This window comes from Pristis pectinata, chromosome 2 (genome assembly GCF_009764475.1).
Source record: "Pristis pectinata isolate sPriPec2 chromosome 2, sPriPec2.1.pri, whole genome shotgun sequence".
Taxonomy (NCBI): Eukaryota; Metazoa; Chordata; class Chondrichthyes; order Rhinopristiformes; family Pristidae; genus Pristis; species Pristis pectinata.
Window position 1 is genome coordinate 13,642,394 of NC_067406.1, and position 16,229 is coordinate 13,658,622.

At 42.9% G+C, this 16,229-nt stretch overlaps 1 protein-coding gene across 1 annotated transcript in view; it reads right to left on the minus strand.

Moving 5' to 3' along the window:
- Nucleotides 1–16,229, minus strand: part of eif2ak3 (eukaryotic translation initiation factor 2-alpha kinase 3) — a 51,215-nt gene that overhangs the window by 3,548 nt on the left and 31,438 nt on the right. Inside the window, exons 8-16 of the mRNA XM_052042396.1 lie at nucleotides 14,741–14,863; nucleotides 13,734–13,960; nucleotides 11,822–11,934; nucleotides 10,264–10,386; nucleotides 9,426–9,575; nucleotides 7,798–8,539; nucleotides 4,731–4,898; nucleotides 4,522–4,623; nucleotides 2,436–2,498 (exon numbers count right to left, since the gene is read on the minus strand). Coding sequence (XP_051898356.1) covers nucleotides 2,436–2,498; nucleotides 4,522–4,623; nucleotides 4,731–4,898; nucleotides 7,798–8,539; nucleotides 9,426–9,575; nucleotides 10,264–10,386; nucleotides 11,822–11,934; nucleotides 13,734–13,960; nucleotides 14,741–14,863 — 1,811 coding nt within the window. The remainder of the gene's footprint in view (nucleotides 1–2,435; nucleotides 2,499–4,521; nucleotides 4,624–4,730; nucleotides 4,899–7,797; nucleotides 8,540–9,425; nucleotides 9,576–10,263; nucleotides 10,387–11,821; nucleotides 11,935–13,733; nucleotides 13,961–14,740; nucleotides 14,864–16,229) is intronic.

A 16,229-nucleotide genomic window follows, 5' to 3' on the forward strand; every position in this document is an offset into this window, starting at 1 on the left:
TTATGCCTTTTACTGCATTCTCAAATGATGTGGTCGAGAGGCAGCATGTAGAAGTGAAACAGGAGGGGAACCGAGGACAGATCCTTGGGGCTATCTAGACATTAAATGGTGTGAAAGCAAGGGAAGCAGGTAATTCTCTAGCACAAACTATACCAGGCAAGGGCAGTCCCTCCCAGCTGACGGCAAAGCAGCTGACATAATCAACTCGGGTAAAGGGTACAGGCTGATTAAGAACAGTGAGTGAGTGATTGGGGTGGTAGATTACCACAGTGAGCTATCATTTTTGACCTTGGTGATAATGCTTCACTACTGCGGATGGAGGGACATGCACATGAAGCTGTGGAAATGATGGACAGGGAGCTGAGACGCAATGAGGATGCTGCTTTGAATCCTCTGCCCGAGGGTGGTACATGCAGACCAAATTGTAACCTTTAAAATGGAATTAGATATCAGCTTGAAAGCAGATATTTTCAGAACTTGGGAAATGTCACTAACTGATCACCTTGGAAAGTCTCATTGATGGGGCGAACGTCTTCCTCCTGTGCTGTATAATTCTATGACAATGTTTTGAATTCAAGCACTATTTAGAACTATGAATATTCATCCATTGTAAATTACTGCCTTTCATCTGACAGCAAATGGAACCAGCTATTTTTAGACATGTACCTTGGCCGTAACACAGGCTGATGTTAGCTGTGCACTGATTAAATGCACAAACATAACTGCAGAGCAACATGGTTAGAGAAATTGTGCAAAGTATGAAAAAGAGAACAAGGGAAAGCTATTTATCTCAGACCCTGCTAGTTCTGCCATTCAGTGAGATCATGGCTTTTATAAAACCCAACTTCATCAACCCATACCTCTAAACAGCTTTGATTAACAAAAATCAATGTCAGACTAGAAAACAAACACATAACTGGGCATGAGTAAGCTGTTCCTAGCATCAAATGCCTGTGTTGAACCCGTGAGAATGTCATATTTGCAGCTAAACACCTCTCATAATGCTCATCTCTTGTCAGCCTGCTTAAGTATGATGATCCCACTGACCGAGGAATTAATTTTTGAGTCATCCCTGGGCTAATCCTGTCCCTACAAAAATGCTCCTCTCCCACCTAGAGCCACTGAACTGCTAAACAGGCATTGTCACTGCTTACAAGTCAACAGCATGATGTCTGAGCACCAGGACTGGGTTTGTAACAGATGGAGATACCACATGTCGCCAGCTAACCAACATTCTTTAAAAAATTTAGGAAATAAAATATTAATTTGGTCTCATGCATCATTCAACTGTCTGGCTTTTCAATTCAATATACTGTAAAAATCTGTAGGAGGTCTACTTTTTGCAGATTGGAGGAGATGGTTGGGTGTGGGGGGGGGGGGGGGAGGATTTGTGACTTATCCACCAGAGTACACCTATCCAGTACACCCATGAATTACGTTTGGTAAAACTAACATTTATTTTTCAAAATGGTGCTTTTTCATCTTAAGGTTTGGATTTATGTTTCTTCGTATTTTATTTGGGACAAAATAAATCTATCAAACATAACTTTATATTATTAATGGAATAAATACAGTTTTAAAAGTTGTGTTTTTTTTGTTATTGTAGTAAAGCTGACAGGGAAAAGGTAAATGTATTTTAAATTCAAATGAGGTGCTTTCCCAAAGTTGAAGTCCCCAAAAGAGGTTGGTGGGACTGGGGGGCAGGGGGGTGTTGGGTACATCATACTTTGCCACATATACCCCAGTTTTACATACAGGGTTGTGCATTCCCATCTAGTTCTTTCGTACTTCCCTGTATAATTCTCAACAGATTGAGAATGCACCCTGCAGGAAGAGATCAAGCTTTGAAACCTCAAAATTAGATTAGATTTTAAATGAGATTTTAAAATCCATTTCAAATTGGAACCATTTGGAGTGGGCCAGTAGGTGGGTTAGATCTAGATCCTCCTTTTGTTGTCACCTTGGGTACACCAGTGAACTTGTTCCCCACACCACTGCATCGCCATGTCTTCCCCTGCCTGGATCCCAAACTTCTGCAGCGCTCTCCCTAAACATTAGCACTGCTACATTCCTCACTTCTTTGAAACCTAGGTCTTTGATGAAGCAGAGTCAATGTGTGTGATTCAGTGTCAAAATTTAGTCCAAAAATGAATGACAGAACTTGGGACATTTTCCTACATTGAAAGATTCAATACAAATGCAAGTTGTTTGCTACTGCTGAAGAAATGGACATACGGCAACTTGCTGCACTAGAAATGGGATTTTAATCTCATCACTTTACACTGGAAATAAGCCAAGTTCTAGGAGCTGAAAGAACAGACCACAGCCATTTCCTCCAAGTTTCCTTCCTATGCCACCCTACCATTTGCACTGATCAAGTATCTGGTACAAATCAACACTAAACCTCATACAGTACTACATCCTCAATGACTTACCTCCTGAAGATATTCCTCTAGGAATAAAGAGGGGAACTTCAAATCCCGAACTTCCGTTAATGTCTGTAAAGAGAAACAAGATCCTTGCTTGGATGAGTGCAGCTTCAATGACATGCAGGAAGCTCAATCCCATACAGGATAAACCAGCCTACTTGATCGGCACCCCATCCACAACCACTCACTCACTCCACCACCAACACACAGTAGCAGCAATCTGTACCATCTATAGAATGCACTGCAGCAAAACTCATCAAGACTCCTTAACCTTCCAAACTCACGAACTCTACCAGTTAGGACAAGGGCAGCAAAAGCACTCAAACACCACCACTGGAAGTTGCCCTCCAAACCACACATCATTCTGACTTGGAAATATATCACTGTTCCTTCACTGTTGCTGGGTCAAAATTCTGGAACTCTTTCCCTAACACCATTGTGGGTACACCCACACCTCAAGGACTGCAGCAGTTCAAGGCGGCAGCTCACCACCACCTCCTCAAGGGCAATTAGGGATGGGCAATTAAACACTGGCTCAGCCTGCAAAGCCCACAGCCATTGAGTGAATAAAATAAGGAAATATTAGAAACAACTGACAAAATTCAGGGATGATTCTGTGGATAAAATGGCTTCTGTCAACTGCACTACAGACGAGGAAGGGGATAGAATGGATCCTAGATGTATGGAATTACCTAGTGACAGCCAAGCCAGGAGGAGACCTACAGGTGACTTCAAAGTCAAAGGAAAGAGAATAGAGATGGGAAGCCAAAAATCATGGGCAGTCTGCACAGCACCTTAGGAAGCAGAACCTTCGATCCACTCTGTGGATGTCCCTCGTCTCTTCATACATCTATTCCTCCATTCTCCTTACAAAATGCTTTCAGCTTTCAGTTAACTTTCCCCAACTCCTCTCAAGAAGACTGCCATTTACAATATGGTATATGGTAACAAATGGAAGAGAGTCTAGGTAAAGGACACATTCATGGGGGTGGATCGGTCATGGGATCTCCTGGTTGGTTTGCTCCTGGGCCTAGCCAAGGTGGCCATTCACGGGTCTAGGCGGCGGGCAGTTGAGGGTTCTGCCCAAGCTGATTGCCTGCCCCTCTTCCAGGGATATGTGCATGCCCATGTGTCCCTGGAGAAGGAGCACACGGTATCCACAAGTAGATTTGGGGGCTTCCGGGACCCGTGGGCACCACAGGGGCTGGAGTGTGTTCCGGATAGAGATGACTGCGTAATAATTTGAAACTATATTGACTATAAATAGTGTGAATCATGGAATATTGAAGTATTGTAATAATGTGATGCTGTAATCACTGAATAAACCTCCTTTGGAAAAGGAAAAAAAAGAACATATTCAGAGGAAGAGGAGAGTGCCAAGTAGCTCCGCAAGCCCACCTTGTCAATTAGATTGTGGCTGATCTGCGACATCACCATTCATCTTCCCTCCCTTCCCCCCCCATATTTCTTAATACCTTTAGATTACAATGATCTGACACCCTCAAATCCAATTGACCAAACATCAATCACCTTTCAAGGATGGGACTTGGGACACAGATAGGGCAATCAATCAGTCTTCTTCTCAGCTTAGGGGAGTCCAAAACTAGAGGGCTTAGGTTTAAGGCAAGAAGGAAAAGATTTAATGGAGACCTGAAGGGCAAGTTTTTCCCTCAAAGGATGGTGGATATATGGAACAAGCTGCCAGAGGAAGTGGTAGAGGCAGGTATAATTACAAAATTTAAATGATATTTGGACAGCTACATGGATAGGAAAGATTTAGAATACAAACCAAATGCAAGCAAATGGGACCAGCTTGGATAGGCATCTTGGATGGCATTGACAAGTAGGGCCAAAAGGGCTCGTTTCTGTGCTTTACAACTCTATGAAACCTCCGTTTCTTGACTTCACTCATAAAAGGCTTTGCCACAATTTTTAGACTCTGCTGCCTAGTTCTGCACTCAATGTAGAAATCTACACTCAAATTATATATATTTGTTTTTTTTAACCTTGTAGGTAAACATATCATACTAGTCCCCAACACTCCAATCCACCATTTGAATACACAAGCTGGATGATATACAGCTGTGCTTACCTGGACTCTTTCCATTTGTGTACTGAAGGGATACAGCAACTCAAAGAGGATCAGGCCCAAGGAAAAGATGTCAACTTTATGGGAGTAAGTGTTTCCAGATATCTACAAATTGCAAAAGGAATTATATCATCAATATCGTATACATCCATCCTTGGGCAGCTGTAGCATTTACCAAGTTCACTGGAAAATGTGTGAATGACTTCACTCACCTGCTCTGGGCTCATATAGAGTTTAGTGCCCACTTGCCCTGTGTGTCTGGCATACACCGGCATTGGTGTAAGTATAGACCCCTCCTCTTCCTCTTGGTCCATTGCTGTCACCAGCCCAAAGTCACCCACTTTCACCACATCATCCAATGTAAAGAAAATATTTGAAGGCTTAAAAAGGAAATAAAAAAAGGAGCCCATTTCAAACAAAAGAATACAGGAAAGAGGGTGATCTTCAAGGATGTTATCTAAAGAAATGCAATTTGGACTAAACCAAAACAACCTCATTCAAAAGTTGTTTTAACTTGAATAATGTACACACCATGGCAGTACTCTGCATTGGCAGCACTTCAGTGACACAAATTCCCCATTTTAAAGGATTGAAGTGGCTACAGACCAACAATTCCAATGCTCAGCTGTAATTGAAGCAGTTCTGCTAATGAACTGGCCTGTGATAAGCTGCAGCTGGACCTGGTGATCATACAGGATTGACTGACAAGTGACAGGTGGCAGTAAATGATGGGCAAAGACCATCTAGCCAACTCTCCACATCTTTCAACAGAACCTTCACTTTCCACATCCGAGTCCCCTTTGGTTACACTGACCAAATCAGCTTGCCTGACTACAAGGGCAAGGCAGAACAATGACACACCAACAGGTGACTTGCTTATTGACCCTTGAAACCTTCTACAAGGCTCAAGTTCTCTCACTAGTCCTGATTATCACAGAACATTTCCACGTAGCGCTGCAAAGGGCAAAAAGAATAGAATTATTTAGTCACTGTTGTGTGACATTACACTGTTGAGATTGTAGTAACTATTCTAAGCATATTATTGAAACTCTCCAAACAGAAATGTTATGGTAAAAACAAGATAGGTTTCTTTACATGCTCCCCTTTGATGACACCCACAAAACAAGTTCTTGTAGAAAGTCTGCCAATTAGTGTATCTAATGGATCCAAAGTCCTTCAGCTGTGGCACCAGAGAACTCTAATTTACTGATAAACCAGTGCTTACAGTACTCCCTCTGAAATAGTTTAGCCAAAGAAGGAATAAAATACAAGGCAAATGTGGACCAAATTGGGTGAGGAATGAAATTAAATCCAGATTTAGGTTTATAGCTCCACAACCATTTCAAAGAACTTGTTTGGATTAGACTTGGTTACACAGAGATAAGGAATATGCATGCACTGAACAAACCTCCAACACCCAGCTCATTATTACCACTTGTCTGGAGCACCCAAGCTCACCTTATTCACTCAAGTGTTGTTGCTGCTGTTGCTGGAAAACCCCAAGAATCAGAAAGTCTTTGCCAAACAACCACGCGAAATTCAACACATTCTTCAATTTAAAACATCGTCTGATGAGTGGAGGATAAATACAAGATGGGGAGGCCGAGTTTGAAGCAAAAATGGAAGAACCAGGATGTAATATGGTAGCTAATAAATCCAATTAGGAAGTCTGGCAAAACTCTACAGAGAAACTTGGCCCTGAGATGTGGGCATTACTGTCTAGATGAGCATTTATATTCCTACTGTACAAAATAGCCTGCGAAGCCAATTCAGACAACAGTTAAAAGTCAACCACACTCTTATAGATATGGAGTCACCAAGAAACCCAGACAGTGCAAGGGTAGCAGATTTCCTCCCATGAACAACATTAGTGGACCAGATGCATTCTTTACAACATGGTCTCATGGTCACCATTACTGGTATTAACTGTTAAAATTGCAGACACATTTAATTACTTACATTTATATTTCCTAGGTGCCATGCTAGATATGAACTATGCCACCCGATCACTTGTTTGGAAGGATTTTGCGCCTAGGTGCCGGGATGGAGTGGATTGACACAACTTACAGGTTCAGATTTTTTGGATATTATGCAGATTGTACGGCCAGCATGCACTGGCCAGCTGCAGTTACCCTGGAGTGGATGGGGGTGGGGGGAGGGCATCTTCAAGCACCAGTGCATGTGCAATCGTGGTACGTTTCTCAAACCAACAAAATAAACCAGCTCAACAAGTTGGACATACTCAAGAGATGGTAGGACAGAGATAAAGAACAATTAATTAAAAGCATGGAAAGTCCCAGGGGTAAAGTACCTGAAAATAGTCTGTGTTGGGTTCCTGCTAGATGCATGAACTAAATGGGTCAAGTGCCCTTCTCATCTAGTTTTGATCACCTTGATCTCATCAGGACCACCACTGTTGAAAGAACTGTAACCACCAGCACTTCACATAAGCGATACACAGCTGAGATACTGTATCCCACACTGCGGAGTTCTTAACTTTGTCCAGATGAAGGTCTCGACCTGAACTGTCGACTGTCCATTGCCAATTTTTAATCAATGCACCATAGAAAGCATCCTATCGGATGCATCATGGCTTGGTATGGCAACTGCTTGGCCCGTGACCACAAGGAACTGCAGAGAGTTGTGGACATAGCTCAGCATATCACAGAAACCAACCTCTCTTCTACACTTCTTGCTGCCTCGGTAAAGCAGTCAGCATAATCAAAGACCCCACCCACCCGGGTCATTCTCTCTTCTCCCCTCTCCCATCAGGCAGAAGATACAAAAGCCTGAAAGCACGTACCACCAGGCTCAAGGACAGCTTTTATCCTGCTGTTATAAGATTATTGAACAGTACGCTAGTATGATAAGATAGACTCTTGACCTCACAACCTACCTTATTATCTTACACCTTATTGTCTACTTGAACTGCACTTTCTCTGCAGCTGTGACACTTCACTCTGCATTCTGTATTGTTTCATTTTGTACTACCTCAAACCACTGTGTAATTAATTGATCTGTATGAACGGTATGCAAGACATGTTTTTCACTGTACTTCCGTACATGTGACAATAATAAACCAATTCGAATTTTATCAACCCTGTCTGAGTACACCTTCGAGACACTGGGATCACCCACAATATTAATGTGCCTCTCCTAATTTATCATACTTTCCACCAATTCCTACATTTGAAACTGTACTACTTCACAGACAAGTGCACATACAGAAACAGTCCCTTCAAGGTGATAACTCAGTGTCCCACACACATTTCATTATACCTTAAGATCCCTGTGCATTAGTCCTTTGTTGTGCAAAAAGCAGACAGCATCAGCCATCTGTAAAAATATCCTCAGACATTCAGTTCGGTCCCGGTCCTCCATGCGACAGCGACCATTCATCCAGTCCTTCAGCGTCTCTTTCCGGCAGAGCTGCATCTGAATGTACAAGTAAACTTTGGGGGAGTTCTGTTGTTTCACTTTCTCTTCCGTTCCTTTAGACAGACCCAGATTTAGAGAGGTGGGTCTTGGTGGAGAGCGTGATAGAATACAGTCAGGGTGCAGACTCTCAGATCTACTGTTCATCTCCACGCGAGAGCTGGTGGTTTGCTTCCCAATGCTGCTTGTACTCTGGCATGATGGCTCAAAGCCTGGCTCGGAGACCCTGTAGCAGCCTGAATCTTCAAACACTACATCAAAGGATGCAGTCTTATCCTCGCCCTTGACTTTATCAGCAGCTGCAGGGAATAATTCAAAGGAATGCGCTATGTTGGAATTCCCCTCAGTTTCACACTCTGACAGAAGACTATTCTGGTCACATTGCTGGGGCTCTGAAGGCTGGGTGACGTCTGTGGAAAAGTCCAGGCACATGCACAAGTCCGATGAAGAAGGCTGACTTGCAGCTATCATAGAGTAGGAACTGAATTTCACCGAAGGTGCCGAACTCCCTGCGCAGCTTTCCACAAATGGAGGCTTCATCTGGTTAATGGAGGGCACTTCTGGAGAACTCACAGGCCATTCAGTGCTGAGAAAAATCAAAACAGAGAAAGAATGAAACTCAAGTAAAATCTTGCCACAACCTTATGCAAAAGTTGCCTTTTTCCCACTATAAATGCAAGCACATGAATTCACAATGGAAATACTTGAGGTTAAAATGTATATAGAAGGAAAACAAATGTATGCATGCATGCACGTGAAAATATAAAAGTTGCACAGTTAAAAGTGACCTGCACTTTGAAACAAGATTTGCAGATGAAACAAAACCAGCGGATGCCAATTCTGAAGGTAGGAATTGTCAAAAGGTCTGCAATAGATTACAAGGGGTAGACCACTGATGGATGAAGCTTAACAAAACAGTGAAACAGTTCACTTCATGCACAAGTATTATAATCAAGACAGGGAGTGTGCTAAGGAGCAGGTGAACAAATGGATTTAGATACCCAATCAAATAAATTAAAAATTAAAAAAATATAAAATGCTGGAAACACTGAGTCAGGCAGTATCTGGAAAGAGAAACGGAGTTAACATTTAAACAAGTCTACAGATCTGGGAGAACACAATCTTTGAATTAAAACTCATTAAATTAAAAATACATCCATTATCATCCCAGAAAGCTACAGATGCAAGTTGGTTAGGTGGTTAAGGAGAAAACAAGCATTTCTTTGGGAAGTCAGCAATTTCAAAGGGGAATATAAAAGATGTGAGAAATCGGACCTGAAGAAAATAGAACAAGTCAAATACTCTTGTTTTTAACGTTCTACAACTGACATACGCATCACTGGAGACTTGTAAGCTGCAATTAATTTGGAACAGAGCTTGGGACTGATTGATGACCTTTCAATACTGGCAATGCAACTGCAGTGTACGCATTGTGTAACACTTGTTAATACGTTGCTTTGCTATTTCTTTACCCTTCGTCTTTCAGCAGTTGCCGATCCATCTCCTCCTGCCAGCCCTCAGGTGGTGCCTCCAGCCAGGCGTTGAAATAGCGGACGATCCCTGGGTGCTCCAGTTTAGCCAGCGCCTTCACCTCCCGCATGACTTTCTCCCGTGCTTGATCACTGCAGAATCACAAACAGTAAGGTGTGGGTACACCACCCCCAAATCGTCAGCACACAAAGATGGATAGAATTATTCTGAGGCACAGGAAGGAGTGCAGCAAAGATTTGCTAGACTGGCGCCATGAATGGCAGCTTTACTTTATGAAGAGAGATTGTGTGGACTGTATTCTTCGGAGTTAAGAAAGAGGAGATCACATCAAAACCTACAGTATTCTGACAGGACTTGACAGCCTGGATGCAGGGAAGATGCCTCTCCTGACAGTTTAGGACCAGGTCACAGTTTGACAATAAGTAGTAACTCATTTGGAAATTTGTTGAGCAAAGGGCCAGGTGGTCTCTCCTATTCCTGCTCCTAATTCTCCCGTTCTTACAATAAAACTTGCAGACAAGGGTACCCAAATTAAGAATCAATCTAGTCTACACTTTAAAAAAAAGGAGAATGCAGTTCCTGAAAATCTTTTGATTAATTCATGAAGATTTGGGCAGTCCTAGCAAGGTTGGTATTCCTTGCTTGACAGCTGAATAATACAAGAATAGCTTGCCAATTAAGAGTTGCAGTGGATCAAGGTGCTGGCAAGTGAAGGGAGTAGCAGAGTTCTCTCCTAATGGACCTCACTGACCCTGATTTTTTCTCCCCCTGCTAAATATAAAAATTGAAAAACAATGAAACTTCACAGTGGTTGCTCACCGATTCGGGAGTCGAATCCTCTTTATGGCGTAGTTACAGTCGTCGACTTTGTTTTTTGCCTCAAAAACTACTCCAAATCCACCACGTCCAAGACATTGAACCAACTCAAAGTCAGTAAGACATCTGAAAGAGCGACATCTGCATTACTGATATCACTTACAATGGACGCTTCATAACTGTTGCAATTACTGATCCCGAGGACCAAATACAAAAGTAAACCCACTCCAACCACAAATCTAAGAATATGCTCTTCACCTCCTTAAACCTGCTTTGTCATTCAGATCAGCCATGATCCATCTGAATGTCAATTCCATTTGAATGACTTTGATCTTTAATCATTAAAACTCTAACTTAAACAAAATGTCAATCTCAAGGCCTGACAATGTCAAAATCCAGCATAGAGCATTTTAGAAGATTTAAAACTTCTGGAATTTTGTGAAGTACTTTCCTGCTACTTCTAAGGTGCTTCTATGGATCATGAATATCCAACGGAAGTATATCTGCTGTCCTTCCCAGGTCCATGGCTATATGGTTGACTCTTCCCTCTGAAATGGGAATGACTGGGAGGGACAATCAATGCCAGGCTTTCCAGCAACATCTGTATCCTTATGTGAACTGCTTCACAACTGTTTCAATTACTAATCCCAAGAGGACTTGTGTGTCTGGAAATCCACCCCAAAAGCAAATCTTAAGAGTATGCTATTAACCTACATCCAAGTTGCGATGCAATTCACACAAGGACTCAGACCTTGTTATTAAGTCTGGCATTGATTGTCCCTCCCAATTGTTCCCATTTCAGAGAGAAGAAGTCAACCATATAGCCATGGATCTGGGAAGGACAGCAGTTACGCCTCCAATGGATATTCATGATCCATAGAAGCATTAAAAAAAGAACAGGGGCAGGAGTAGAGCATTCACCCCTTCGAATCTGCTCCACAATTCAATATCATCATGGCTGAACATAAACATTCAGCAGCTTTCTCCTTCATTTCTCTTGATCCCTCCAGTCCTGAGAATTATATGCAACTCCTTGAATATGTTTAAGAGAATTCCACTGGTTCAGTTCTCACTGAGAGAAGAGATTTCTCTTCTTAGTCTTAAATGGTTTATCCTTAGATTTAGCCCAAGTTACAGAATCAGAGTTGTATAGCACAGAAACGAGCCCTTTGACCAACCACAACTGGACAACATTTGGAAAGACGACACAACATACTGGGAATTATAGAATTAATCAGGGAATTAAAGGGAGGGTCGGCAGGATTGCCAGGTAAACGGGTGGATATCTGCAAGCAGCCTGGATTACTGATAAATTGTAGATTGGGGAGGCACAGCCACAACAGGAGGAAGTATCAAAACCGAACATCAAAGAAACCAACACAATGAAGCAATGAAAAACAAACACTGACTCAGTCACTTAACCCCTGGTCTACTTCAAATAGTCCTTTCAGAAATAGGATCATTTGCGCCATCTTCTCAATGAGATGAGCATTAAGTGGGTCTTGTCAGAGAATGAGGAATACAATAGAACCCCAGATGATCGCTAATACACAAATTTTACCTGGACACATATTCAACAATCCCAGAGGAACTTCCCAACTCAACCTTTGCTGCTTCTGAAGCTGCATCACTGGTACCTTCAGTCTGACATGGTAGCTCGGACTCCCTCCTTTGCTGCAGAGAGGAAGCAAACACAGGAATTCAAGTTAGTCAACCCTCACTCCACCAAACACAAGCAATGGGACATGTTGGTAGATTTCAAGGATAGACAGTGTGGTGGAATAGGTGACCAGAAGGCCACTGGAATTCAAAGCAAAAAAAAGATTTAATGTGGTTGAAAGAATGGAGAGAAAATACACTCTAAATAGTACAAAGAGATAGAAGAAGAGAAAGATCCAGCAATGTTTGTGCACAGTTCTTTGAAGATGGCAGGACAGTTTAACAAAGGTAAAGCATATAGTATGGGTTAGGATTAAGGCCTTATGCAGCAATAAAAGGTTACACAGTTCTATAAACCTACCCTTGGAGGAATATAGTGCCCACTTCCAGGCACCAGACCATAAGAGGAGAAACAGTGCTTAGAGGAGTGCATAAGATTTATAGGAATGGTCTCAGGAATGAGGGATAATTACACAAATAAACTGGGGGAGCCAAGGGTGTTCCACCTGCCAAGTCTCCCCTTGGTTCCACTCAATAATCGGCCCACATGGACCTCTCCTGACACCAGGCCACAGGTCCTAGTCCATCTCTCAGAACTGGACAGAAGAAACGTAAAGAGGAGGAAATTAAAAACGTAAAGAGGAGGAAATTAAAAAGGTAGAATATCCAAGGTCTTTCCTCCATCTCTGTTCAAAAACTACTCAGGCATGCACCTAGGAATATTTCAGTACCCAGGAATATTTCAGCACCCAGGAATATTTCAGCACCCATCCGGTGGAGTCCTTGAATATTGGGTCTTTCAAACAACATGTAGCAGCAACTGGAAACATATCCTTTAAACCAGTAAAATATCCCAATGCACTTCACTGTAGTATCATTAACAAAAAAGACATAGCTCCCTGAAGGCAGCTACACAGGTTGACGGGGTGATAAAGGGGGCAGATGGTGTGGCTGCATTTATGAGTCAAGGCATTGAGTTCAAGAGTCAGGAAGCAATGTTGCAGCTTTATAAAAGTGATTAGGCCATATCTGGAGTATTGCATTCAATTCTGGTCACCTCATTATAGGAAGGATGTGGAGGCTTTGGAATGGTGCAGTATGCTGCCTGGATTCGAGGGCCTGTGCTACAAGGAGAGGCTGGACAAACTTGGGTTGTTTTCTCTGGAGCTGCAGAGGTTGAGGGGAGACCTATCAGTTTGAGATTATGAGAGGCATAGACAGACAGCTGTTATCTTTTTCCCAGGGTAGAAATGTCAGAAGTGGCAAGTTCCCCAGGGTAGAAATGTCAAGGTTGAGAGGGAGGAAATGCACTGCCAGGGTTGGCAGAGGAAACAAATACAATAGAGGCATTTAAAAGGCTCTTAGATGGGCACATGAATGTGCAGATAATGGAGGGATATGGACATTGTGTAGGCAGAAGGGATTAGTTAAATTAGAAATTACAGTTTAATTAGTTCAGCACAACATTGTGGGCTGAAGGGCCTGTTCCTGTGTTCCATGACAGAGCACAAGGATTAGGGAAGATAACCAAAAGCTTGGTGTGAGATTAATTTACAGGATCAACATTAGAGAGCAAGAATGGAAAAAGAGGGAGCAGGGGACATTTTTGGAAAATTGCACAATTCCACAAGTACTGGCTAGAGACCAAAAATAATATCAGTTTATAGATGTCACATTCAGAAGAGGAGGAGGACTTCAGTGACAGACGCAGGAATAATCAGATATAGAAATGGAGAAGGATAATTTATCCAGTGCGGACTAGTCCAGGAATTAAAAGCAAAGCATTTTTGGACAAGATGACGCTCAGTACGTACTCCGGTTGAAGGTGGGTGCCGGACAAGCTTACGAACAACGTAAGTGGTTGCGAGGACGCAGAAGAGGATGGTGCCAGCTATTTCCCCCCACCACTCCAGCAGCAGGCCGGGGTCTTTCCTTGTGGCTTTCTTTTTCTTCGGCTTCAGGTCTTCAAAGAGTCTGACAGAAATCTGGGTGTCACGCTTGCTTCGCTCTTTCCCATAGTAGGGCAAATAAAATCCATTGTCTAGCAACAGAAACACAGAAGTGTTTACTTCAGCAATAGTAACGACCCCACATCTAACATTACTCTGCAACTAAAAGAAAGAAATCAGAAACAAATCAATTCTTTCAGAATGATATCTGGCTTCTCAGCACCCCATGCTGGTATAGTGCATGAGGATATTTCTTGATTCATTCTCAGGTAAGGTTCATCTTTAGAGTCATGGCAAAATTCAGTCTCCTACTGGAAAACGCTATTGGCAGTCAGAGTCTGGACCTAGCTGATGGCTCTTGTAGAATGAAGTACGGAGAGTCAGCACCAAAAAAATGGGAGAAGACCAGAAGAGGGAGAGGTAAAAGCACTGTATGCCAAGTGTGGGTGTGAAAACATCTGGGCAATCAGCCCCTCACCCTAACAATGCTGGCAAAACGTGATACGCGACTTCTCAACACCCCCTGCTGGTAGAGTGAATGAGAATAGTTTGTGCTTCATTTTCAGGCAAGGTTTCTGTTCAGAGTTGTAGCAAAAAAAGTGGATTCTGATCAAGAAAGCAGCCGCACCTTCCGGCTTCTGACGGGCTTTGAAATGAGAATCTAGTCAACCCCATTGCTGTAGATTGAGGGTGTAAACCCATTTGCGCTCAGGTTCTATAACCTTCTGTAAAACCTTAAAATTGAGGAGATCTGGAAAGCAAAGTGACTGATTCAAATTGGGAACTAAAAACAAGTGATGCTAGAATAAAGTACGGAATTATGTAGTGCAAAGTTCACATAAACACTAACTTACAGAAATTATAACACTTACCATATGGATACTGCAATATTGACAAAGCTCCAAGACTGTATTCCTCGTGTGAATGTCTATCATTGCTGAGACATTTATCATGTTCATCAGACCGGACCAACGCTGGTGTTCTAGCAGGTGAATCTTTATATACAAAATAAAACAAAACTTTAAGTGACATCTTGCAGCAATCAATTTGTGCTCCTTGTTCACAATGGCTCAGTGGTAAATACTGCAGGCACGGTAGTGTAACAGTTAGCATAACTCTTTAGAGCGCCAGCGACCCAGGTTCAATTACGGCCGCTGTCTGCAAGGAGTTTATATGTTCTCCCTGTCTCTGCATGGGTTTCCTCCGGGTGCTCCGGTTTCCTCCCACATTCCAAAGACGTGCGGGTTAGGGAGTTGTGGGCATGCTATGTTGGCGCTGGAAGTGTGGCAACACTTGTGGGCTGCCCCCAGAACACTCTACGCAAAAGAAGCATTTCACTGTGTTTCAAGGTACATGTGACTAATAAAGAAATCTTATCTTATCAAATCAGGTTGTGCATTCAAGTGCTTTGAGAGGCTGGACATGGCACACATTAACTCCAGCCTTCCAGACAATCTCGACCCACTACAATTTGCCTACAGCCGAAACAGGTCAACAGTGGGCGTCATCTCCCTGGCCCTACACTCCTCTGGAGCATCTGGACAGTAAAGACACCCATGTTAGACTATTGTTTATTGACTACAGCGCCGCCTTCAATACAATAATTCCAAGCAAACTCATCACCAAACTCCAAAACCTGGGACTCAACACCTCCCTCTACAACTGGATCCCTGACTTCCTGACCAACAGACCACAATCAGCAAGGATAGGCAGCAACACCTCTGCCACGATTATTCTCAACACTGGTGCCCCAAAAGGCTGCGTCCTCAGCCCTCTACTCTATTCCCTATACGCTCACAACTACATGGCCAGATTCTGCTCTAACTCCATCTACAAGTTTGCAGATGATACCACCATAGTGGGCTATATCTCGAATAATGATGAGTCGGAGTACAGGAAGGAGATAGAAAGCTTAGTAACATGATGTCATGACAACAACCTTTCCCTCAATGTCAACAAAAGAGCTGATCGTTGACTTCAGGAAGGGGGCAGTGCACATGCTCCTCTCTACATCAATGGTGCTGAGGTCAAGAGGGTTGAGAGCTTTAAGTTCCTAGGAGTGAACGTCACCAATAGCCTGTCCTGGTCCAACCACATAGATGCCACAGCCAAGAAAGCTCATCGGCGCCTACTTCCTCAAGAGGCTAAAGAAATTTGGCATGTCCTCTTTGACATTCAACAACTTTTATCGATGCAGCATAGAAAGCATCCTATTGGATGCATCACGGCTTGGTATGGCAACTGCTCTGCCTGGGACTGCAAGAAACTGCAGAGAGTTGTGGACGCAGCCCAGCACATCACAGAAACCAGCCTCCCCTCCATGGACTATGTCTATACTTCTCGCTGCCTTCGTAAGCAGCC